At 41.2% G+C, this 24,264-nt stretch overlaps 1 protein-coding gene across 3 annotated transcripts in view; it reads left to right on the top strand.

The window, feature by feature from the left end:
* Positions 1-24,264, top strand: part of tnr (tenascin R) — a 676,393-nt gene that overhangs the window by 562,324 nt on the left and 89,805 nt on the right. For all 3 annotated transcript variants that reach the window (XM_008108947.3, XM_062979422.1, XM_062979423.1), the window contains exons 8-10: positions 5,614-5,729; positions 13,421-13,571; positions 18,883-19,152. In XM_008108947.3, the coding sequence (XP_008107154.2) occupies positions 5,614-5,729; positions 13,421-13,571; positions 18,883-19,152 (537 nt within the window). The remainder of the gene's footprint in view (positions 1-5,613; positions 5,730-13,420; positions 13,572-18,882; positions 19,153-24,264) is intronic.

Genomic DNA, 24,264 nt, shown 5'->3' with positions numbered 1-24,264 from the left:
CCATCTACCCTGAACCCCCATTTTTCTCCCATAGACAGAAAAATCATCTACCACATGATAGGTAAAGGTAAAGGTTTCCCCTGACGTTAAGTCCAGTCGTGACCGACTCTGGGGGTTGGTGCTCATCTCCATTTCTAAGCCAAAGAGCCGGCATTGTCCATTTACACCTCCAAGGTCATGTGGCCAGCATGACTGCATGGAGCGCTGTTACCTTCCCGCCGGAGCGGTACCTATTGATCTACTCACATTTTGCATGTTTTCGAACTGCTAGGTTGGCAGGAGTACCACATGATAGCAGCCCTCTTTTCCTGGTTCTGAGCCATGTGACTGGCAAAGGAATTTGGGAAGAGCAATCCCCCCTCCTTCACTTTTCAGATTTCTTTGCCAGCCACATGGCTTTGAACCAGGAAGAGAAGACTGCTATCATGCAGTAGGTACTGTCGTAGTTTTTCTCCTACAAGGGAAAATCATGAGTGCAGAGGGGAAGATGGGACTGCCATCCTACCTCCCCATGCTTCCTGAGCTCAGAGAGCATGGAATGGATAGCTGTGGGAACAGCGATTCTGGATCCTGTATATCTGAGATGGCTGTCTTTACTGCCTCAGTACCAGAGAAAGTCCAAATCCTGTGGTGTAGCCTGGGTTAATTCTCACTGGCCTCCGTGCATTGTGTGGATTCACACAGGCTAGTGCGCATCCATACTGCAAGATTTGGCATTGTAGATGCACCAACAGGCTGGGTCTATGTTGCCATATGTTGTAATACAGTTTGGATTCGAATTATATGGTCATATAATGCATTTTACTACAGTTAAAATGCAGGTCAAAATGATCAAAAGCTTTCCAACCTGATCTCAGGAGTTTGAGGAAAAGCTACTCTATTGCCATTGGTGCAGTAACAACACTTCGTTTCCAGGCCAGTAGAAAAGCATGGTTGGGCAAAAAGATCAAAAAAGTACATGTTTTCTGCCACAAAAGTAGATATTGGTATGCATTTTATATACATTTGCACATACTATTAGGTTAAGCCATTGCTTGAGAAAAAGGAAGTCACAATCTGGGGAAAATGAAAATTCACTGAATAGAGAGTCAGTAACATAGAGGAGCTCCATCAAGAATTTAGGATTACTATGAACAAGGATAAATTGGCTTTAAAACTTCATAGCACTTCAGCATCGGAAGTCATGGTGAAGGGTACACAGGTGTGGGGAAGAGTTTTTATTTTGTGTGGGATAGGGGGTTTGGGTGTGTGTATGGTCTGTTGTGTATAATACGTCGTGTGTTTGTCGTTTGAATGTTATGGTGAACTCTTATTTTTTTAAAAAAATTTAAATGAGTAGATAGCTTAGACTGAAAATAGTGGATAACATCTAGAAAAAGCAAGACTATATGTTTTAAGTTAGGTTACTGATAATAATATGCCCTCAATGTCAGAATTAACTGGTTGATTGACTAACATAGATATGAATGTATACATCAAAATTATTGTACCCTGACTATGTCTGCTATGATTTGCTGCTCTGTTATGTACCATAACTATAATAAACTGTGTTGTCAAAGGCTTTCATGGCTGGGATCACAGGGTTGTTGTATGTTTTCCTGGCTGTATGACCATGTTTTAGAAGTATTCTCTCCTGACGTTTCGCCCACATCTATGGCAGGCATCCTCAGAGGTTGTGAAGTATGGAAAAACTAGTAGCTAGTAGCCATTCAATGCAAATTAGGGTGATTAACTGGAACATTTACGCTGGCAAGAGTTCTTCCCTCACCCTGGACTTCCCACAGATATATATAAAGATTCCTTGCTTAGTTTTTCCATACATCACAACCTCTGAGGATGCCTGCCATAGATGTGGGCAAAACGTCAGGAGAGAATACTTCTAGAACATGGTCATACAGCCCGGAAAACATACAACAACCCTATAATAAACTGTTTACCCAAAAAGAAGAAAAAAAGAACATTGAGGCGCTGCCTTCTCCCGGGCATTCGAATTTGTAATTCTAGAGATGCTAGGCTGTACCTTTCTATGGTATCCTTTCCATAGATGGTAAAGACTTTGTTTTGATAGGACTCAGAGTACTGGTTATTTATTGAGGAAAGGCTTAGAATTACTTTGCTGCATTATTTAAATAGATTTATTTTTAGCATTGTTTTTAAATGTGTTATGATAGTTTAATTATATCTTACCTCCTTATGTTTTTACTGATCTGTATCTGTTTTAATGTAGTTAGCTTTCTGGTCCTGGGGCTGAGACAAAGTTGAGATGTAAATAAGCAAAATGGATAAAAATCATTATGGGAAGTCAGTGAAAGTCAGAATCCCCTCCAAGCCTATTCTAGAAGATGCCAGATATTTTGTGCGGTTTAGATAGGTGTGCCAACTGTGGCTTTCACAGCAGGTTGTGCTACAATAAATCTTTCCCAGGTGTGGTGACAAGCATTGCCTTCTCTGCAATCTAAATATACATCAAGCTGCTCTTGAAGAAGACAAAGCCTTAGGGGTTGGTTAGAAAGCTGGCATCGCTAAGCTTTTTAAATACCTTCCCTGTTCAAAGACTGGAGATATCTCTTGTGAAGCAACAGGCCTGAAAATTTCTTCATTATTGAAGCAAGTTTTCAACTGGATAAACCAGGCGGGAGGTATCAGGAGGTCAGCAGCATGCAATTTGTTTTGCTTTTGGTTGCACCTTAGAATTCCCAGTACCTTTTTGTCCCTAAATTTCCTCGCTGGGAAGAATTACTGGCAAGGTAGCAGAAAAGGGTCTCAGCTGACATCTGTTCAATTCACTCAATTAAGCCAACACAAAAGCAGACAATGGCTTCCACTCTCAGAGCAGATTCACACATTACACTTGAGAGGTTTTAAGCATATGTTTGAAAATGTAAAGTATAAACACAGGCAGGGAAGTCTTGAATATACAATTATGTGTATACTCATTAGGGAGCTAAGATGGGTTATTGAAGTCTATCAAAAATATTTTCAGTGGAAAAAAAAGTATGTGACTGTTGTGGGCAGGGGAGAGGCAAATTCCTTGTTGGCCACATTTAGGAAAGCTAGAAAATAAAATAAAGCAAAATCCCTAGTATCATATTATCCTAATAGAAATCTACAGGCAATCCCATTTGGAATTACTGTGCACAGTCATGGTCACTGACTCTAAAAATTGTATTATAAATCTGACAAAAGTACAAAAAAGCCAACCAAAGCAATCAAAGCTTTTTTTAGCATAGGACAAAAAGATGCTAGTAAAAGGAGACAAGATAGAAGTATGGATATTATGCATGGAACAAAGAAAGTGGACAGGGATATTTTTATCTTTCTCTCTTCCTCTCTCGTGATAGCAGAACCCAATATCATCCATATATGTTGGATGGTGAGAAATTTTGGACAAATTAAATTTTCAAAAATGTGTGCACTATACCATTAAACTATGGGAATCTTTACTACAGGAAGTAGTAAACCTACCTACCAACTTGGATGATTTTAAAAGAGGATTCGACAATTCATGGAAGATACAACTATCAATGATTCTTAGTCCTAATATCATCTGTCCAGTATGTAATATGCCGAAAGGTCCCAGGTTCAAACCCCGGGAGCAGGGGGAGCGGCTGCTGTTAGCTCCAGCTTCTACCAACCTAGCAGTTCGAAAACATGCCAATGTGAGTAGATCAATAGGTACCGCTCCGGCGGGAAGGTAACGGCACTCCACGCAGTCATGCCGGCACCAAACCCCAGAGTCAAACATGACTGGACTTAACATCAGGGGAAAACCTTTACCTATGCTTCTAAAAACTAGTTTCTGGGCAACATGAGAGTAAAGGCACTATTGTACTCATATAACCTCATTAGATTGTACTGAATTCAGTGGCATTTGCCAGATCCCCTTCTCTTTTGCCACGGAGTCCGCCAACTCCCATCCCACGATGCATAGCTACTTCCGGTGGGGCTCCATGGTAAAAGAGAAGGGAAATTGGCTTATGCTGCAATGGCAGCAATACAGGATGCTTTCTGTGTTGCATAGAGGTCAGGTCTAGATAGGTCTTTGTGTGATCCACCCTGAGTCTTTTCGTGGCCATACATTAACCCTAGCTTGTTATATATCACATGTAAAGAAGTCTTGTGCCCATCCTTAAAAACTCACATGTGTTGGACAGCGTATTACAGAAAAAGGATGTGGAGGTTGTTAGCCATGATTGCTTTGATATCATTACTACTCAGTGAAACCAAGTGTGCAGCAGCAGAAGTAGGATATCAACAGCTTGTACAATTTGTACATTCCATTGGGAGTTATGTTTTCTCCAGGATCAAAAGAAGCTTCAGCAATTTCTGCCTTCAGGAAGTAGTTGACTCCCAGTATATATATATATATGTGTGTGTGTGTGTGTGTGTGTGTGTGTGTGTGTGTGTGTGTGTCATTGGCCATGCTGGCTGGTGGACATTTGAGAACTCTGCATCAGCAGTATTGGGAGTATTACATTCTGGTAACCCCTGTCTGATGAACCTGGGACCTTTCGGTCTGCAAGTTCAGCAGCTCAGCGCTTTAACACACTGTGCCACCACCAGCCCCAGCTCCTGCCAACCTAGCAGTTTGAAAACATGCGAATGTGAGTAGATAAATAGATACCACTCCGGCGGGAAGGTAACGGCGCTCCATGCAGTCATGCCGGCCACATGACCTTGGAGGTGTCTACGGACAATGCCGGCTCTTCGGCTTAGAAATAGAGATGAGCACCAACCCCCAGAGTCGGTCACGACTGGACTTAATGTCATGGGAAAACCTTTACCTTTACCTAATCCCTGTCTAATTGGCATGTGACAACCCATCACAGAGGACTTTCAAGGCAGTTCAGGGACATCACTTGATTGGACAGTACTGCATTTTTCCTTACAGAACAAAGATTCATGTTCTCATTCTTCCTTGTGGTTTGACTCTCACAGATAGTCCTGTCTTCTTCAACTGGCATCTTACTTGAATCATAGAATCATAGAATCATAGAACAGTAGAGTTGGAAGAGACCTCATGGGCCATCTAGTCCAACCCCCCGTTAAGAAGCAGGAAATCGCATTCAAAGCACCCCCGACAGATGGCCATCCAGCCTCTGCTTAAAAGCTTCCAAAGAAGGAGCCTCCACCACAGTCTGGGGGAGAGAGTTCCACTGCCGAACAGCCCTCACAGTGAGGAAGTTCTTCCTGATGTTCAGGTGGAATCTCCTTTCCTGTCGTTTGAAGCCATTGTTCCGTGTCCTAGTCTGCAGGGCAGCAGAAAATAAGCTTGCTCCCTCCTCCCTATGACTTCCCTTCACGTATTTGTACATGGCTATCATGTCTTCTCTCAGCCTTCTCTTCTGCAGGCTAAACATGCCCAGCTCTTTAAGCCTCTCCTCATAGGGCTTGTTAAAACAGAAGGTTTTTCCCTGAGTCCTAGACAGCAGGGAACCACAAATACTAAAACTAGAGTAGATATGTATTCAACATGTGTGGATTTTTTTAAAGTATACCTTACTTACTCTTCAGAAAGCAGAAATACAGTATTGGTTATGTGTTGGCAACTGAAGTCCACCTAACACAGTATCTCCTCTGCACCTCATTCCCTTCTTCATCACTCTGTTCCAGAACTGTCTACTCCAGAAGGGCTGAAGTTCAAAACAATCACAGAGACCACCGTGGAGATGCAGTGGAAGCCCTTTGCATTCTCGTTTGACGGCTGGGAGATCAGCTTCATCCCCAAGGTAACAATGTGGTGTTGAGCTCTCCTCTCTGCTCAACATTTGGGGTCCAAGAGAAGCAGGCAGTAATGTTTCAGGTGAACGAAGCACTGCTAACTACTTGGTTGCATATGAAAGTTGCCTTAGTCAATGGCAGCATCATTCAGATCAGGTGGATATAGGAGAGTTCAGAGGTTGACAAGCAGAAGTTCCCATGTTAGAAAAAGCAATCTGAATGTGGTACTTGTGTCGCCTAGATACAATATGTGGAAGTCTGATGTGCTGCTGGTCCAACTTGACTATCATGGCTTCACCAAACAGCCTCTTGATCCCGTCCATCTGGATGGATCTAATATCATGAAATTTGGACTTTGCATTGTTAGCAATATTAAGTGTCAGAATTATTCTGCTTCCCCACCCATAATGTATTTGTGAAAAATATCAAGGCTTACACGATACCAGCACAAGTCTCCCATGAGGGAAATGTTTTTTAACACAGTTTGTTAACAAGGTGATTTTTACTCTCATGAAATAGTAAACATGGTCAGATGAATTAATGCAAGACTGAAGTATCATTGCCCCCAGATTACATGTTCACTTTACTCATTTAATACATTGGTTATATCTTTTTTCTATGCAAGCATGTCCATCTTCTTTGCAACCATTTGACACGTTCAAAATGACTGATAAAAAGTTATCTTTATATTCCATCTTACCTTGTGAATCCAGGATGGCTTACAGAAATTTATTCAGTGCCTGCTTTTTTGTTGCAAAAAGGACTTACAGTATAAATGTTAAGTCTGGATGGTATGAACAAAGAAATGAGGGCAGACTAAAAATAATAAATTCTATAAACTTCCTAACATGTTTTTTAAATCCCTCTGTCCGCATTGATCATCAGTTTTTGGAGCTCGTGGAAGTTCTACACAAGTCTCTTTTATCTGAGTGAATAATAAGTAGGCAGGGTAAAATGAATGTGCAAACATGCAGGCTTCAGGCACCGCTCAGTCATTTAGACTTCGTTTTTTTATTGCTAAGAATATATTTATCTGCCTAACTCTAACGTAAGATTGAGAAACCGGGGCTACTTCAGTCTACCCCACAATAGTAACTCCAACTGATGCGTTCATTACACGAATTGCCATTATCACATTCTTTTTCTGCTGTGGGATGGTAGCAAAAATGGCACATTCTGTGTGAAAGATCATTTAGAATGCATTGAAAATGGCTAGTATTGGAATGCCTTTATAAAAAAAAGACACAGTGCAATTATAATTGGAATCCTGGCTGACCTTTCCCAAAAGAGTGCATTTCCACTATGCATTAGACAAGCCAGTGCTACAATTACATTTTACATGCAGAGATCCAATCAGTTCATTATAAAAATATATATACTGAAATAAAATAGGATGACAAAAACATCCTCTGCAATCTCTGGAAAAATTAGTGAAGAAAAAATGTCAATTTCAGGCTAAATTGATACGTCTGGATCTTTACCACACTGGACAGTTTTGTAGCCATCCACCCCCCATAGTAGTAGCCAACAATGGGGAACTGGGAGAGAAACATTTGTGAGGTAATAACAGACCTTTGTGTTTCCCTTTATTGCATGTTATAATTAAGAGAAGAGAAACAGTATAGGAGTGCTGGTTTTGGCTATTGTAGTTCGTGCAATTATACTCATGCATAAAGCCAGTTCATCCCATAAATTCAAATAATGTGTTAAATAAAAATGAAATTTAGAAACACAATTACTTATTAAGCACAATACATGAAATTTTTCCTGTACAAAACTTTTAGACAAGACCTGTTTTGTTTGCAGTGAGGAAACATGGGTTGATACTAATGGTGTTTGAGCTAGAAATGACCAGCATAGCCGAGACCTAGGCTGCATCTGAACGGGGCAAGTTATTCCAGTGTAATAACTAATCTGTGGCCAATGTTGGGACCACATTACCACTGCTGAAGAGAGGTGTGCAATTCAGCCAAAAGGCATGCCATTGTCGGCTGACCACATATTCTGTTTACCGGGAAGTTACTCGGCAAAGATTCTGCCCATTGGCTATAATGGGAAACTTTAAGGGCTGAACCCAGGGCTGTGGTGCAGGCTGGTAAGCATCCAGCTGCAGCCAGCTGCAACAAATCACTCTGACCAAGAGGTCATGAGTTCGAGGCCAGCTCGGAGCCTGTGTTTGTCTCTGTCTTTGTTCTATGTTAAGGCATTGAATGATTGCCTTATATGTGTAATGTGATCTGCCCTGAGTCCCCTTCGGGGTGAGAAGGGCGGAATATAAATACTGTAAATAATAATAAAATAATAAATAATCCTCAACCATTTTAAGGCATAAAGCCTACCTCAGTTTTAGACCCCATTTACAACTGCAGGCCTGCCAAGTTTCAAAACAATTCACCAAACTACTAATTTTTTAGAATTATTTTAAGTTTTAACCATAACACGTATTTTCAAAAATAAGACAAACCACAAGAGAGGGTTCTGAAAATTGTAGTCGCCGGTTATGTCCATTCCCAGAAAATCAGAGTAAGGATATCACCAGGCTTTTTATTGGCTGAGAAACAATGAGCAAGAAAAACTTCAACTCTCATCATGCTCCGAGAGGAGGTTTTCAATGCCCGCCCTATGGAAGTGCTCCTGGGAAAGCGATTTCCCAGGACCCTCTCTGGAGGAGGAGCCTAGGAAACTCCAAAAAGAAATGAATACTGCCGCCGCCGAGGAGAGAAAAGACACGCAGATCCCTGCCTCAAGTATATGCAGACTTAACTCTATCCTCTTCAGTACTAACTGATAAAATCTGGCTCTCTTAATCCGATTTGCCAGGCTTTTAGTATCCCTCCTCCCCATTTTCAGATATTATACAAAATGGCCCACCAAAAACTACAAATCATTTTTGTTCAAACTGATTTGGGCCCAAGCCTACTGCTGAACTGTCACTTCATCCTTGTGTCACTGCCACTACTTCCCACTGGCCACAAAGCTCACTGTGAGTGATTGGCCATTGTCTGTTGTATCTGCTGATGTCAAAATGGGGTGCCCATATGATCAGCATGGTTATGCAGACTCTCTGTTCTGATGTCAGGAGATGTGACCATGATGGATAGGTGCTTGGACAGACCTCCATAGCTAGAGGAGAATGAGGCTAACCGCCACATAGAGAATGAGCATCCCCTTCCCCTGTACTCATCAGGAGACCTCTGACTTTGGGCGCTTCCAGAAATAATGTAAATCTGTGCCGAAGCAGGTTTTAAAAACCCGCTTCTGCACGGGTTTACGTTCTCTCTCTCTCTCTCTCTCTCTCTCTCTCTCACACACACACACACACACACACACCATAAATCCACCGACATAGTTTCATGGTGGATTTGTCATGAGTCTGGATTGCCTTGGTCATACAGATAAGCCCCCAGAGGTATGAAAACCTACAACACTATTAGCAGTAGTTTTAAGACTGAAAGGCAGGCAAAATCAAGAGGATGAGACCCTGATGAAGGCAACCTGACTTTTAAAATGATTTTTCAATGGCTGGAGAATGGGATGGGTTGGAGGCATTTTGCATGTTGATTGCTTGTTCATTTGGCATTTTGTCTTGCGCTCCTTTCTCTTTTTTACACACACAGACACTTCTTATAAGGGCATTTTTGGTTTTTTAACTATCTGTAAGACTCAAGATAGCATTCTATTCAAAACCCAAGATACATTCATGCTAGATAAGACAGTTTACAAAGAACAAATTATAATGCAAATCTTGTCCCGGTATTCAGTAAAATGCACACCCATTTGCAATTAATGGAACAAATTTGTAAGAATGGGAAAAGATATATCCATTTTATATTCTAATAAGAATGGGAAAATACACTAATAGCTTGATGCTAAGGGCTGGGTAGAGTTCCCAAATGTCTAGAAGATGAGTTTGACCATCTCGTCCAACTTTAACATCCATCTGAGTAGTAAGAGTTAGTCTTTAACTCCATTAATCTTGGCATGTCAAGATAGTATTAAATGGCATAGCTACAGGAACAGATTGAAAAATTGGTAACTCCATTTGGAATATTACAGAAAAGCAGCAAAATAAAAAATAATAATAAATAATAATAAACGTTTATTTATATACCGCCCTATCTCCCGGATGGGACTCAGGGCGGTTTACAGTCATAAAAGCAACACAAACATTACATAACAACATAATAATAATAATAATAATAATAATAATAATAATAATAATAATAATAATAATAATAATAAAACTTTATTTATACCCCGCCACCATCTCCCCAATGGGGACTCGGGGTGGCTAACATGGGGCCATGTTAACACATTATTAAACAAAGTAAAATAATACAATTATAACAATAAATAACACTTACATGACCAGATCAAGGACATGAGCTAGTGACACAAATACACCAACTTCCTGCTGTGCCATTCACTGCCCAACTGTCTCTTGCACTTAGGGCCCGTCCAGACAGGCCCTATACCCAAGGATCTGATCCCAGGTTTTCTGCTTTAAACAGGATTATATGAGTCCACACTGTCATATAATCTGGGATAAACAGAAAACCTGAGATCAGATCCTGCGATGTAAGGCCTGTCTGGAAGGGCCCTTAAATATAGACATGGATCTGATGTGGATGCCACCTGACCATGAGAGAATAGTCAACTATTTGACTTAATTATGCCCTGTCCTATACCAAAGATCACAGGCCAACTTACAAAACCATTAAAACGAGTTACATGATTTAAAACAGTAAATTCAATACATTAAAAACATATTAAATTGCAAAATAATTTTAAAACAGATGTTAAAAATTTATTCAAAAAAAACCTTTTTGTGAAATACGCTGTATTTTTGATGAGTTCACAACGCACAAACAATCAGGTTTTAACTAGATGCTTACATGACATGAGTAGCTGCCAGAGGGAAGGACCTTCCACAGTTGGGGCACCATGACTGAGAAAGCCCTTTCCCATGTCCCACTGGCATGATATGCTCTCTCTATGGTATTTCAGTCAGCAACTGAGTTGCTACATTTTGCACTATCTAGCTTTCGAATATTCCTCAAGGGCAGCCCTTCATAAAGCATATTACTGTTGGATGAATTAGGAGGCTACCAGCTACTGTGGCCGGGCTATCTCTGTCCAGGAAAGACTGTAACTGGCTCACCAGTCAAAGAGACACCAAGCATTCTGAGCCACACAGTCCATTTGAGCTACCAGTGACAAGGATGAAGCACCTTCTTCCTTCAGGGGTAGTAAAACCCCATCCAGGACATGCTAGTTCACATCTTTAAATACAAAGAAAGACGAACGGACAGAAGGAAGCTTCATATTCTACCTAATCCATACAAGGATAAGTTGTAGAAGTTATTCTGTACAAGTACAGCTCATATAGGATCAGTAGATGCTTAATCAGGAAGATTGCATCCACAGATAGGGATAATGCAGTGGTTCTCAATCTGGGGTCCCCAGATGTTTTTGGCCTTCAACTCCCAGAAATCCTAATAGCTGATAAACTGGCTGGGATTTCTGGGAGTTGTAGGTCAAAAACATCTGGGGGCCCAGGTTGAGAACCACTGGGATAAGGTCCAACCTACAATCTTTAACCTAGCAAAGATTGAGGCCCCATCTACACTGCCACATAATGCAGTTTAACTGTATTGAACTGCCTTATGTGAGTTTACACTGCCATATAAAGCAGTTAAACTGTATTTTATGGCAATGTAGATGAGGCCTGAGATTCATAGAATCATAGAATAGTAGAGTTGGAAGAGACCTCATGGGCCATCCAGTCCAACGCCCTGCCAAGAAGCAGGAAATCACATTCAAAGCACCCCCGACAGATGGCCATCCAGCCTCTGCTTAAAAGCCTCCAAAGAAGGAGCCTCCACCACAGTCCGGGGCAGAGAGTTCCACTGCCGAACAGCCCTCACAGTGAGGAAGATCTTCTTGATGTTCAGGTGGAATTTCCTTTCCTGTAGTTTGAAGCCATTGTTCCGCCTCCTAGTCTGCAGGGCAGCTTGCTCCCTCCTCCCTATGACTTCCCCTCACGTATTTGTACATGGCTATCATGTCTCATCTCAGCCTTCTCTTCTACAGGCTAAACATGCCCAGCTCTTTAAGCCGCTTCTCATAGGGCTTGTTCTCCAGACCCTTGATCATTTTAGTTGCCCTCCTCTGGACGCTTTCCAGTTTGTCAACATCTCCCTTCAACTGTGGTGCCCAGAATTGGACACAGTATTCCAGGTGTGGCCTGACCAAGGCAGAATAGAGGGGTAGCATGACTTCCCTGGATCTAGACGTTATATCCCTATTTATGCAGGCCAGAATCCCATTGGCTTTTTTCGCCGCCGCATCACATTGTAGGCTCATATTTAACTTGTTGTCCACAAGGACTCCAAGATCTTTTTCACACGTACTGCTGTCAAGCCAGGCATCGTCCCCCATTCTGTATCTTTGCATTTCATTTTTTCTGCCAAAGTGAAGTATCTTGCATTTGTCCCTGTTGAACTTCATTTTGTTAGTTTCGGCCCATTTAATTGACCCAGATTGACCATGATCAAATCCTACTTAGCCATGAAACTTACTTGGTGACCTTGAACCAGCTGGCCACTCTTCCTCTCAAGGAGAAAGGGAGATGGGAAAACATAAAAAGGCTTTCAGCCTCATCAAATGAAGGCAGAGAAACACTGCAGGAGTGGAGACAGAGTTCAGAGGAGTCGGGTGTACACCCAACTCCTCATAGAAAAAACAAAGATGAGCCAAAGAAGAAGTGGGCAACAGCGGGGAAACATCGTGAGAAGGGGATGATACAAACCCCGACGGTAGGGAACACAGTGTGATGATTCTCTAAGCTGCCCCACGGTTTCCCCCGCTGTCCCCCACTTTACAAAGAGCCATCTGATGAGGTCCTGAGTCAAAAGAAACATATTTGTCAGAGACTTAGTTCACTGAGGTATGCCTGTATTTTGAACAGAAAGTAGAGAAAAAAACCTCTTTATGCCGTTTGAGTTCTTTCACAGAAAGGTTGTGATTAACATGGCAAACTGCCATTTGTAAGAGAAATTGGTTTCATTAAACACAAACAAAGAGACACTTTCTTCCACTCCACAGTTCATTGGCACCCTTGATTCACAATAAATAAAGAAATAGAACAGAACTTTTGGATACATTTAGGAGGGGTCAAAACCAGAAATGTTTCCTCTCTTCCGTACACAAAGAAATACTTTCCCCTTCTCTCTTACACCCTTCTCCCGCCCACCCGCCCGCCCCCCTCTCTCTCTCTCACACACACATACACACACACACTACAATCCCACTAAAAAAGAGACAACTCACTCTTCTCAGGGGTTTGAATAGAAGGCTTGCAGAAGGATTTTGAAATTAGGCCACAAGAAACTATGGCATCTGAGATACTCCTCTCTAGTTTGCCCACCATAGCTTTAAACTTGAATATCTAAAGAGATCTAGATGCATTCATGCATCTCTGTCATAACATGCAGTTTGGCCCCAAGGATTAAGAAAAATGAGTCATGTTCAACAAACCGGGTATGTTTGAAGAAATTAATCAAAGTGTGAGAAGTCTTTGGGCTTGTTTGACTTGCATATAAAAACAGAACATCTCAGCCATATGTGGAAAGGAGAGAAGAACAGCTAGGATTTGTATCACTGGCAAAAGTTAAACCCACGTATTTTATGTTTTCAGGACAATGAAGGGGGTGTAATTGCACAGCTCCCTAGCAGTGTGACAACTTTCAACCAGACGGGGCTGAAACCAGGTGAGGAGTATACAGTCAATGTGGTAGCCCTCAAGGAACAAGCCCGAAGTCCACCTGCCTCAGCCAGTGTGTCAACACGTATGTAACTTGAAGCTATTTTTTCAAACCATCAGCTTGGGAATGAACACCATTTCCCCTCCATAATAGGTTTAAACTCTGCTGAAGGCTTTTCACAAACAGCTAGAGCTTGGAAGACTCCAGTTACAGACAAGTTACTTTTAATCCTTTCCTTTTTCCAATGCTGAAGGTATAATTTAAGTCACTTAACATAGCAGAAGTTGGCTTCACGGCTCTTGTAGGGTAACTCTTAACTAGGTTCATAATTTCAATCAGCAATAGAGCGAGTATTGTGTGACACAAAATAAGGTCATTTTCTATGCTGAATTCAGGTGCTTGGAAGGCAACACTTGGGGGAAATTAAAAGAAATCTGGGTACTGTTCCATTATCCAGGCAGAGGCCACAAGGGGGCACTAGAGAGAAAAGGATACACCATTTTATGGAGGCGGAGCATGGTTTGAAGGAGGAAAACAATTTTTCCCGTTTTCACCCATGTCCTTTAGTGGAAACATCCCTCATTTATGATCAGAGGGATACTTAGGTAATTTTCCCTAGTAGGCAAAGGTAATTTTGGTGCCCCCCCCCGTGGTGCAGGGGGTGGGGCCACGTGGCACGGGGGCAGAGCCACATAACTTGGGGTGGGGCCGCGCGGGGGCAGGGGTAGGGCCGCATGGCACGGGGGTGAGGCCACGTGGAGCAGGGGGTGGGGCCAGGGCCGTAGCGGGAAGGCCCAGCCAGACAAGGGAATGGGAGGGTGCACATATGCATTCTCCCATGGAATCACAGAGCCAGGCAGAAAGGAGGTTGGCTTGGGTGGAGTATGAGGAAGGAGGGTGCACCCACACATTCCCTCCCTCACTTACTCAGGCAGGATTGTGGAAAGGGGATGGATAGAGGAGCACAAGGAGGGCGGGTACATGTGTTTTCCCCTGGCTTCTTCACTTCCACTTCCTTGAGTGGGCAGGAAGAAAGAGAATAGGATGGGAAGCCTGAGAACAGAGTGTACATTCCATCACATACTTGCTTGCTCAGACAGGTGAGAGAGAATGAGAGGCCTGGGCTGGACCTTCCCGCCGCTTGGCCTGTCCCCGCTCCCATGCGGCCCTGCGCCGTGTGGCCCCACGCCACGCGGCCCTGCCCCCTGCGTGGCTCCGCCACCTGCGAGAAGGCCCAGAAAGGAGAAGGAGGCAGGGGTGGCGCCATCCTCCAGGGGCCTCAACAACACCCCCCGGACGATGGCCGGGCTGTGGCGCAGGCTGTTGAGTAGCCAGCTGCAACAAATCACTCTGACCAAGAGGTCATGAGTTCGAGGCCAGCTCAGAGCCTGCGTTTGTCTCTGTCTCTGTTCTATGTTAAGGCATTGAATGTTTGCCTTATATGTGTGCAATGTGATCCGCCCTGAGTCCTCTTCAGGGTGAGAAGGGCGGAATATAAATACTGTAAATAAATGTAAATAAATAAATGGTGCCATAGGCAAATGCTTCCCTCGCCTGGCGGTTGGACCACCTCTGTTTATGATATGGGAAGGGGGCAGGAGGAATAACCAGCAAAAATGGGGGAAATGGTTTTTCTCCATCAACTCCCCCCCTAAAATGGACTATTGTTCTCTCTCTAGCGTCCCCTTGTGGCCTCTGCTCGGATAATGGAACACTACCTAAAATTGTTATTACCATTGGAACCATAGACATAAGAATTTCTTCAGACTTCAGAACTATAACCAGTTACTTTTTTAAAACAACTTTCTATGTTTTGCATACCCAAAGGATACCTCCATGTTTAGAGGCACTATACCTCTGGATATGAGCTGTAGACAAACACTGGTGAAGTGCTACTTACTTTATCTTTGTTTTATACTTTGAGGTTTTCCACAACTGTCTGTATGGTCTGGCCACTGTAGAAGCAGAATGCTGCTCTAGGCTGACCTTTGATCTGATCTGATGGTGCTTGTGATATGACTAGCAAACTAATTCCAGCCCATATTTTTGATAGCTATGTGGCTGAACAAATTATGACCTCTGCAGCAAAGAGGATTTTCTTCGTGCCCTCTAGTCCTCATAATCACATTTAATGGTTCCAGTCATTAAAACCTGTCTTTAGGAAACCAAAGTGTCCAAATAGCTTTGCAAAGCTGTCATAGAGGAGGTGCATCCACAAAGCCGATAATTATAAAGCAGTCAATGGGCTTTGGATCCACAGCCAGAAATGCTTACCAGCCTAGTAGAAGGGGGGCTGTCCCTTGGACAAAAGAGGATGGAATACAGTCTGCAATCCTGAAACAGATCTTGTTCATCCTCTATTTATTTCAGCCAGCAAGCACAAGCATCCCTCCTTTCTTCCCCAGCCTTTTATTTTTGTAGATAAGTCTCTATTACTATTTAGGAGTTGTGTATAGTTTACTGCTGACATCTACAGACCATGCCAAGCAATGGTCCAGATTTAAAGTGGGTCCATTCACAGACACGTTCCCAAGCCTTTTGGGGAACACTTAGGCCTCATCTGCACTGCCATAGTGCAGTTTCGTAATGCAATTGAACTGCATTACCTGAATCTACACTGCCACATAAGGCAGTTAAATTGTGTTATGAAACTATATTATATACAGTGTCTATGAAGCCTTATTTGCCCTGAATTGAAGGCCATCTATCGTGTTAAAAATACTGTAGTAGAAACATACATGCAAGAATTAATCATTTTCAGTGGAAGCGCCCTTCCTGTATGAGTCACTTTTCTAGCCTTGTCTCCTGCATGGAAGGAGTCTAGTTTCAGAAAAAAACGATGCATGCAAATTACCAGGAATTACTGGATAATCCATATGCTTTAGATGTAGAAAGGGATCAGTCCCCAGTAGCAATACATGAAAAGATCAGAGCAGTTCATCATGCATTGATGCAAAAGTCAGCCTACTCTCTAGGTAGACTTTGGATACTAAACATTTGATTAATCTCTGAAAGCACAAAGTTAAGATATATATTGGGCCAGGGCACCTTGAATTGTTTTGAGTTTGCAGGACTCAATATGAACAGGCAGGTCATTATAAATGTAGACTACTTGCAGTTACATTTTTACAAAACACAGAACACAACAACAACCATCTATTTGAAGCAGGTCACCATGTATCTACAGTGAGAGCAATTGCAAAATAACAAGGGAAATATTACACAACTAAGTCCATAATTTTAGTGAATAAATATGAACTGATCTATTAAGTGAATGAAAAATGGCCCTATTCTAACATTTTCTCCCTTCCAGTAAACTACTTGAGTTGCGGAGATACATTAGAAGAGACAACACTGGAAGAGACAATATTGCGGACAAAATAGGCTCAAAAGTGTGCATAACATATATAAAAACCAAGTCTGAAATGGGGAAAGCCAAAACATGTTTTACCCCAAACACCTGCTAAAATAATGAAGCAAGCAATTTTGGCATGCTCAACCTAAGAGGCATTTTAGGCCTAAGAGAAGCTGTCCTTACCAGACTGGATCAGCTGGAGGATATAAAATCCAGGAAAGGAGGGGTGGGGTGCATTTTCTGGACCAAAGTAGGCCAGACAGGGATGAAAAACCGTTCTTTAGGGACATGAGGGACCGACCAAAAACTGCTTATATGTTGACTCATCAGACAATCACTATGATCACAGCAAAAAGGATTTATGCATAGTGCATTAATGACTATCTTTGTACAAAATGTGGCTTTAAGAGCAACCATGGAGGATAGTGAACTGACAATTGGTGGCGATATCTAAGCAGAAGACAGGTAGCCAACTTTTAGGCATGCTCTCGCACTCTTTCGTATTCAAATGTTTTTAATGTAAGCCACTTTCAGTTTCCATTGTGGACAGAAAAAGCGAGGCATAAATTTGATGATGATGATGATGATGATGATGATGATGATGATGCACTGGCAAGAGATGGGACTACATGATCTTTGGGATCCTTTCCAATCCTGTAATTCTCTGATTTAGATCTGAGCCATCAATGTCTTAAAGCTCAAAGTACTGAGAGAAAGTAGCTCCTGGGCATATGTACTGTACAGAAAATTATACAAAAATTTTGTCATATGTGGACTGCCTATTTTTGTGAATAGGCAGTCCACATATGACAGGTGGCCCATCTTTGGTGTAATTTCCATGATATTAAAAATGGGATGAAAATTTTTGTGAATGCTGTTTGCTCAGATGACACGTAGGCCCCTTCTACACAGGCCAGTTAATGCAATTTGTAGTTAAGCACCTTAGTGTTCTTATATAGTCCGTTGTTATATAATCAGTGTAGACTCATATTAACTGCATTATATGAGTCTACACTGATCATAATGTTTCAAACTACATTATGTGGCACTGTAGAAAGGGCCAAAAAAATCTGTGATTCTTACTGGCAGCTGCTTATTCTTGTTCTGGTGAGAAACTGGTGACTAGATGCAGAAAGTTTTGTATAAGATGGTTTGAAATTAAAGGCTCTGTGCTGAACCCAAATGCACACCTCCCTTATAAGTATTGGTATAAGCCATGGAATAAGTAGCACATACAGTAGAGTCTCACTTATCCAAGCTAAACGGGCTGGCAGAAGCTTGGATAAGTGAATATCCTGGATAATAAGGAGGGATTAAGGAAAAGACTATTAAACATCAAATTAGGTTATGATTTTACAAATTAAGCACCAAAACATCATGTTATACAACCAATTTGATAGAAAATGTAGTTCAATACACAGTAATGTTATGTTATAATTACTGTATTTACTAATTTAGCACCAAAATATCACGATATATTGAAAACATTGACTACAAAAATGCATTGGATAATCCAGAACCTTGGATAAGCGAGTGTTGGATAAGTGGGACTCTACTGTATATTCTGTTACATATTTCAGTATGCAAATTATTATTCCTCAGTCTTCTTAAAACAGTGAAAAACAAAGTATGATCTTGATTCAGAACCTGATAAATTTTCCCTCCCACACATACAAGGGTGCCCTGGGGAGAATAAAATGTTGCATTTTGCAGCCCATGGGTCACTTCCCTTATTCCTACCCCATAGTGTGTGAAGAGGCCAAAGCATCATTAGGGTGGCAGGGATGCCCTAGACTAGAGTCATCAAAAATGGCCTGGAAGGCCATAGGCAGTCCACATATGGCAGGTGGCCCATCTTTGGTATAATTTCCATGATATTAAAAATGGGATGAAAAATCAGGAAATAGAAAAAGTGAATGCTTTCCCACATCTGTAGTGAAGATTCTGTCCCACTAAAGCCATTCTTCATGTGTGTCTGTACCTCTTGTAATTTGCTTCTCCCCAATCACCTCCATTTCTTTATGGATCTATCATGTTTAGTCATTGATGGGCCGACCCAGATTTTGGTGCGAGATGTCTCAGATACAGTGGCCTTTGTTGAATGGACTCCACCTCGGGCCAAAGTTGACCACATCCTTTTGAAGTACGGCCTAGAGAATGGGGAAGGGGGAAAAACCACCTTCCGGCTCCAGCCTCCCCTGAGTCAGTATTCCATGCAGGCCCTGCGACCGGGTTCAAAATATGAAGTCTCTATTGCTGCTGTCCGGGGCACTAATGAAAGTACAGCTGTATTCGCCCACTTTGTAACAGGTAAGTCCAAGATAAAAGTGTTCATGAATACATCAATACCTTGCATATGAAGATTCCTAACAGTGAGAAAGTCCATAACAATTTTATATATATTGATTTTTATTCAAAAGTACAAAGATACAAAAATGCAAAAAGAAATACAGAAAGAAAAAAAATAGAGAAAACAGAAACAATGCCAAGAAATCAATTTTTCATCATACAGAAAACTGAACTACAATAAATAACTCAACTATATCTAGGACAATCACTCTAATATAAACAAATTCACAGTATTGAACATGTTCTAAACACATAACTATTAATTTATAAGCCTCACCCTCGGTGCCTGTTGATTTTCATTTCTTATTTTCTGTATCCACCCATAATGTAACACTTCTAAATCAGAAAACCAATATTTGCTGTAAAAAAGGGATAAACGAGTCCCAGCCTTTCTTAAATTTAGTAAAGGATTTCTCCTGTCAGTTTGTTCATCTCAGCTTATTCACAAATCTTTGTCAGTCATTCTTCTTGTGTTGAGACATCTGGTTCTTTCCATCTCTAGGCACAGTAATCATATGTATAGTAATAATACTCCATGTTTCCTTTCTAGTTGATCATCCAGCATATCAGAGCAACCTATTTTTCATTGCGAGTGTCATGATATTCTGAAAGGTCCAAAACACACCTGGACATTTCAGAATATCACTTAAATGTTTCTTTGGTAAAAATCCTGCTTGGTTGTCGTGTATTAAAATCTTTAAAAACTTTAAAACTTTATTCAATCTCTTTGCTAAAATTGCAGCAAACATGTTATATATTTATTACCACCCTCTTGAATGCTACCATATTTAGTACCACCCTCTTGAATGCTAAATTCTTGTACAAATGGTTATCCTTGACCGGTTGCATCCGCATGGGTAATTTCTCTATATAGTCTCAGGGTTCAACTCACTTTTGGGTTCTCCCCAACGTTCTTATAGCACTTTTAACTTCCTCTATGTTTACAAGTCTCACTTAGTGCACTTTGATCAGCCCATCATGTTTTTATTGATGTGTTTTGTCTTATTAATGGCTTGATTTTAATCGTATGTTTTAATTTTTCATTTGTGTGTTTTCGGTATTTGATGTTTTTGTATGTATACTCTTTTGCATTTGTAAGCCGCCCTGAGTCCCTGCGGGGAGATAGAGGCGGGGTACAAGAATAAAATTATTATTATTATATTATTATTATTATTCAACAAAGATATAAATGAGCCTCCGGTGGCCTAGGGGATAAAAGCCTCATGATATGAAGGTTGGGTTGCTGCCCTGAAGGCTGCCAGGTTCAAATTCTACCCGGGGAGAGCGCGGATGAGCTCCCTCTATCAGCTCCAGCTCCATGCAGGGACATGAGAGAAGCCTCCCACAAGGATGGTAAAAACGCCAAAACATCCGGGTGTCCCCTGGGCAACGTCCTTGCAGACGGCCAATTCTCTCACTCCAGAAGCAACTCCGGTTGCTCCTGACACGAAAAAAATAAGATATAGGCCTATAATTTTTTGGATTCTCAATAACACAGGCTTTCTTAGGAATGAAATGTACGTTTGGCTGTTTCCAAAATCTGGTATTTTATTTGATTCCTTAATTTGTCATTCATCATTCGCCGTAGAGCAAGCATCCTGAAACTGAGACTCTCCAGCTGTTTGGGCCTCCAGCTCCGAGAATTCCTAACTATTTAATAATATGGCATGGGCCTCTGGGAGTTTGGAGGCTGGAGGGCTGCAGTTTGAGGATGCCTGCAGTAGAGGTATACATAGTGATCTTGTGTTGACTTATAGTATTGTGTCGTCAATCCATTAGGACACAGTGCTTTTCCCATTTTCATCTCTTGAAATGCCTCTACAAGTTCCACCATTGTTATTGTTTCACCAAGCCTCTTTTTTTACCTTCATTTCCAAAACATCATTAGTGAATTCTTCCTTCCCCACTTAGATCTTTGGTGTTAATTTATTCTTTCTTTCTTTTCTCAGTTTGCATACTACCCATCTTCCCAGTTTGTTTAGTGTTTCAAATTGTTTCTGTTTTACATATCTCAGCTTGTTTTCAGGGCAGTTCCAGGCAGCTCTTTAACCCGGGAACAATCATGTTTTAAAAACAGGATGGTTCTTGGGTTGTAATCCACATACACACACACTCACACTCACACAGAAAGCACTTGCACAGGGACATGAAAGAAACCCCCTTTTAAAAGCCTTCTAAAATGGAAAATAACTGACCCACCAAGAGAAAAGGGGGAGAAAAATTGCTCCTGCCCCTCCTTCTCTTGACAAGTTATTGGTATGAGACAGCAAAATTCTTTGGAGGAATTTTGCTTTCAAAGTCACTTTCTCATCAATGGTTAATTAAGTCTCCAATTAAGTGTCCATTTTCTATTGGTCAAAACCAAAGTGACAGTAATGTGATCTGAAATTATGGCAGATAGAGTGGTCATACCTTCAATTTTATGACTTATAGATTTAGATATCAAAGAACATATCAATCTCTGCAAATAAATTCTGTCTTTCTGGGGAAAAAGGTATATTCCTTTGATTGGCAATTCCATAACATCACAATGTAAAATCTGTTTAGATTTCAGAACAGTTTGGTTTAAGCCTCTAACATCTCTGCTAAAAATAATCCCCAGTATCAGATCTTGTAGAGATCTCTACCTGAGAGCCTAGAGAGCCTCTAGTGATCAGAGACAGCAAATCTGACAGAGGTGATCTTTCATAATCTTTTTGTCAGCTGTACCTTTCCCTTACCATGCACTAGCAAAATCTACCAGTGCAACAGATAGGACTGATTTTTTTTCCTATTGGTGGCTTGGAGGAAAAATATGATTTGTGCTTTTTTAAAAGAAAGGCATGCAACAACTCCACACCTTATTTTAGAATGCAGTTGTGTTTCTTGAAGGATTATGGAGTGCAGTTAGTTAGTCTTCCAGAAATTAATTAATGCACTTTCCTTCATTTGCTGCCACACCACTACAGTTCAGTGGGCAGGGACAACAAACATGTATAAAAATGCAATGTCTGATTTGTCAACCACTTGTTGTTCACCCATGAGATACATCAAACAACTATACCAATATTCTGGATCAGATATAGGTATCTTTCAGATGGCAGACATCATGCTGAAGACATGCTAGTGCTTCTATGCCTGCTGCATAATAATTCTCGCACACATCTTGTCTACTGGAGGGTATCGCCTGGCAGCATCCTTATTAAGAACATGTATCTATTTCCTTAATAAAAGAGGGATAATCGAATCCATAAGGTGCCCAGGGAGAGAACAAATATTAGATAGAGGGAACACCTCATTTTCCATGCTTTGAGTTGAGAAAAGAAGAGAGAGATTTTTAGAATCCAAGTAGTGGTACATGCACTTTCCATTCTTTTATCACATATGGGTACTTCGGGAAATTTAAATACGTCAAACCCTATAGACAGTTAAGAGGTTTAATTTACAGTTACATAAAGGGGAAAGTAGGACGCAGATTTTGGAACTGTTTTATGACTTGGATATTGCCTGTCATAAAGATTACAGATGGATACTACAGCTTTCAGTTATCTGTATGATAATATCTTGCTGACTGTACTTAAGAGTAGGGAGGGTGCACTTATTGATTTGCTGAGTCTTTCATTGCTGACTTACTTTGATGAAATGTTATAATAAAAAAGCAAATAAAGCAGTAAAACTATTGTATGTCATTCCTGTTTTCTACAGCATGAGGCTGTTAGTTTAAAAAAATAAAATACGATCCTTACAGAAGTATTGTGGTGGGAGTGCACTTTGTTAGAATTCAAAAGAAGGTGACCTCAAAACAAAGGGCAATATCTTGCCCAATGAATCAAGTTGCGATTCTTTGACTCTGTTCAGCCCTTTTCAAGGAAACCTACACTGCCTTATTGGAATAACTGCATCAGAATCAGCCCTGATCTATTGGGCAGTACTGCAAGTTCGCCAAACTAATTAGTCGCATTGCAAATCAATGGGACAGGTTAGTCATGGTTTAAATCTCATTGATTTCAGTGGAAAATAAGTGAAGCTAATTTGTACCACAATTTTAAATGGGTATTTTCAATTGTATGCCCCACTATCTAAGTTACTATAGGATTGCATCTTAAGTCTGGATCCAATCCATTGTCTTCTGTGTTTTCATTCGTCTCCTTTTTTGCTTTTGTTTTTGGTTCTTTCTCTCTTTTTTCCCTGCGTTGGCACTTCACTTCTGTTGTGCATAGAAGCATGCAGTGTCAGTGACCCTGAATGCCATCTATTGAAATCCCAATTAGAGATGTCTGGCTACTTCTGTAGTGAAAATGTACACACACATTGAGAAATAATACAATTCAAATGCAACTTCTTCATGGCTGTAGCTTTTTGACAGGATATCCATTTGGATGTGGAATCTGTTATTTCACTTTCTCAGACCTTCCATTCATAGGAGCCCATCTTCAGTGTTAGATGCTTTGCTTATTCAATGTCCTGGTCTCTCAATTTTTTTAAGTAACTCAGGTAACTAGGCTGGAAAATCCTTCTGCTGGTGCTCTGCCAGTTACAGCAGACAGCGTTGAGCTAGAGCAGAAGTGTCAAACATGTGGCCCTCCAAATGTTTGGACCTCTAACTCTCAGAAGCCCTAGCAAGCTTGTCCAATGGCTATGAATTCTTGGAGATGAAGTCCAAAACATCAGGAGTACCACAAGTTTGACACCACTGAGCCAGAGGAATCAATGTGCTGATGTAACGCAGGGCAACTTCATACAATATAGCTCATTAGTTTTTTTGGGAAAATAAGGCTCAATAGTACTTTTCATGTAGACCAGCTTAATTCCTAAATTTTCAAGGCATTCACGCAGTAAAACTAGGAAAATTCTTTCTTTCCTGCGACCAGAGAGATACAGTGTTAGTCACAGTTGACCAGTCCTTTCAATATTGATGCCATCCCAATGAATTGGATTACAAATCCAAGTATCCCTAGCTTTCATAGTCAGTGGATGAGCCAGCTGTGGGGAAAGGGTAGTGTGATCTGCCACCTCATCACATGGGGGTTTATTTGGCTCCTTACTCCATGGATTCTGCTGAATGCCATCACATGACGCAGGCTGAGGTCCTAC

The sequence above is a fragment of the Anolis carolinensis genome, chromosome 4, assembly GCF_035594765.1.
Source record: "Anolis carolinensis isolate JA03-04 chromosome 4, rAnoCar3.1.pri, whole genome shotgun sequence".
NCBI classification, from domain to species: Eukaryota; Metazoa; Chordata; class Lepidosauria; order Squamata; family Dactyloidae; genus Anolis; species Anolis carolinensis.
Note: the sequence above shows the minus strand (reverse complement) of the source record. Positions and strands in the feature narration are given on the sequence as shown.